This window comes from Polypterus senegalus, chromosome 10 (assembly GCF_016835505.1).
Source record: "Polypterus senegalus isolate Bchr_013 chromosome 10, ASM1683550v1, whole genome shotgun sequence".
Classification (NCBI taxonomy): Eukaryota; Metazoa; Chordata; class Cladistia; order Polypteriformes; family Polypteridae; genus Polypterus; species Polypterus senegalus.
Genome location: NC_053163.1, coordinates 148,944,144 through 148,947,072, shown reverse-complemented (window position 1 = coordinate 148,947,072; position 2,929 = coordinate 148,944,144). Strand labels below are relative to the sequence as shown.

Below are 2,929 nucleotides of genomic sequence, written 5' to 3'. Positions count from 1 at the left end.
GCCACAGAGGAAACTGATCTTTGAAGAACAAGGAAGACAGTTAAAAAGTTGCACTCCACAAAAGGAGGCCTATGAAACCATTCATTGCCTAAATGTTACAAACAGTACAGTAAATGTTATACTATTGATTGTACTGACAGAAATAATTCAGTCAACATTTTCATATTCTTCAGTAATGGAGAAGAATGGTGGGGGAGAAAAGTCCTTGCTCTTACCTATCTTGTCTGGAATTGCTGGAAGCAGAAATAATTGCCATTTAATAAATCAGTTAGAGCACAAGCACACAAAACACTAATTTTTATGACCACCATTCTCTGCCCCCATAACACCACTGACACACCACAGGGCTGAAGAAAGACACAAGTCAGTGAAGGCCTCGCTGGAGACCTGCTGTGTGACCTGTTGGTCAAAGTCTTTTTGTGAAGTTCTAATATATAAAATTAGTGTCAGAAAACTTTTCAACTGATAATTACGAAGCACTACCTGTGGTACACTGAATGTCCTTCTTCTCGTGTGGAAAGTGAAGACCGATGTCTTGGCTAGAAGAAAAAAAAATGTAGAAATACTGTAAGCTGACAAATTCTTATAATTGTTTTTCCCTTAAAAAAAGCTTGAAAAGTTACACACCTTTTCATGTTGCCTTTGTGAAGTAAGAGAAGACACCACCATCTTCTAATTTTTGGCATGTCTTCCTAAAAAAATGTAAATCGGGAAATTACAATAAATTCTATGAATAAAAAAAATCACAATATTCAAACAAATATTACACTTAAACCACTGACCTGGCTGAAATCAAATGCTCTTCCAATGGCGATGTAGAGAGCATACTAAAAAAAAAGCAAGTTATTATTTTAAATCAACATTTACATCTTACTACTGGCAAAGTGTCCCCCACTTACCATGAGCATAAAGATCCCACAGTCCAGACTGTCAATCTGTTTGGGTAGGTTCTACCAATTTAAGAGGTGATTAGTTAGTACAGGAGATATCTGTGTGTGTTTTTTGTCTTATACTAGTAAAACATATTGATATTTACATTACCTTGTTCTGCGGTTCTTTCCAGCTACCTGGCATTATTTTAGAGGCAATTTTCCTACAGATAAAATTTGTTTTGTCAAAATTGATTTATATTATATTAATGTATATTAAAAACACAGTTCATATGAGCTTTGCAGATGGAATATCATTGTAGAACTGGATTAATAATATTTAATTCTGAAAATGTGCCAATTAATAATTTTATCACACAGAAGAAAGAATTACTTAACCAAAATTTAGCTGGAGCCTTTCATCACTTTTTATGACAATGATATTCATTTCAGATTACAAGAGTAGAATTATTAGTAATAGAACAGGTAGAGGAATAGAGAACATCAGATAATATAATCTCTGGCAACTTTTAAATGAACAAATAATTTATGAAGGGAGTGACTTTAGCTTCCCACACGAGACCATAGCACACCATTACAAATATTTTAGAACCTTGAGGATGTTTTACCACTGTGCTGTTATGAATTATTTACACAGCTCTTCTGAAATAACTTCGTGAAAACTATTAGGATCAAATTTTTTAAAGAAGAATAGTTCAAATGGGCAGCAGCCATCACGAGGTGACAGAAATAAGAGAGTAAATAACGAACAGTCCTGCTGAAATGCTGATTTTGGGACATATGGGCTGAGGTTCAAACTGAGTGAACTGAACATATGAACAAAGATAAAAAAAGAACATTAAAACTTTTGAACGCTGGAACTGAACAGTTGAACAAAGATCAAGAACAAAGAACTTGAACTCTTTTGAACACTTGAACTGCAAGACACCATATTTACTCGTGCACAGTGGCTTTATGTGAGTGTTTTATTGAATTGTGTTACTAGATAATATTTAATTTTCAATATCATTAATTACATGTTACTTAAATCCCAATGATACCTCGGCATGAGCAAATACGGAAGTCTCTCTCTTTTTTTTAAGTTTTAAAACCTGAACAATTCAATATAGCGGCCGTCTCCAAAGCCATGATGATCACTGGAGTCAAGAAAGTGAATAATTTTGTTTTTTGGATACATAACCTGAAAAATACAACATGCCTGATGTTTTTGAAGAATTCAGAATCCTACATTGTATATACACATGTTGACCCAACTGGCAATGCATACATTTCAATAAATTATAGATTATTTAGAAATGCATAAGTTGCATTAATTCATTCTTCAGGAGTTATACATCTTAACATTTGTACAAACGCAAGGTGAGTAAATGGTGGACAAATTTCTGATTACAACAATAAACTCATTGGGAAAACAAATCTACTTACACACAAAGCCCAGTGACCTGGATGCCATGAGGGGAGGAAGATAACATCTTTCGATGCTATATCATTCTAAGAAGATATATAATATTCTGTTTAATTTTAGAATCACTCTAGAAGACAACAAGAAACCTCCAAAAGAACTGTAACAAATCTGTAAACAAAATGAACAGTAACAAGCAGGAGTTACTTTTTATAGAACATTATTCAATGTACTTACTGGAAAAGTCAGGAAAGGGTCTTGTGAATGAGGAGGTAGCCATGTGGGCACCACATAAGCATTTGCAACATAAGCATCTTTTGCCTAAACAACAAACAATTAAGAGCAGCTCACCTTAGAAACACACCTAATCAGTACAATATGGAACTGAATGACACCAAAATTTATTTACGTACACATTGCTGTACAATCTGGCCAATGATCTTCAGACAACAGTTTCCAATCTATGTTTAACAAAAAAAAAAAACAACAGTATAATGAAAGACACTGATTATTTTAACAACCATAATCTACAAGCAGAATTAACTGCAATTGATTTTACATTCACATCACAAGATACTGAGTGCAGTTTACGCTGTATTCACAGTCGCTTCCAATTCTGTAGACAGGCTAAGAGATA

At 33.9% G+C, this 2,929-nt stretch overlaps 1 protein-coding gene across 1 annotated transcript; it reads right to left on the bottom strand.

The window, feature by feature from the left end:
* Window positions 1-363: 363 nt before the first annotated feature.
* LOC120536295 (ubiquitin-like-specific protease ESD4) lies at window positions 364-2,573 on the bottom strand. The gene is made up of 7 exons (XM_039764622.1): window positions 2,530-2,573; window positions 2,316-2,381; window positions 1,042-1,093; window positions 900-950; window positions 783-827; window positions 628-692; window positions 364-539 (listed from the first exon to the last, which is right to left on the bottom strand). The coding sequence occupies exons 2-7, from the start codon at window positions 2,360-2,362 to the stop codon at window positions 470-472; spliced, it is 330 nt and encodes a 109-aa protein (XP_039620556.1). The 5' UTR covers window positions 2,363-2,381; window positions 2,530-2,573; the 3' UTR covers window positions 364-469.
* Between the last annotated feature and the right edge of the window lie 356 nt (window positions 2,574-2,929).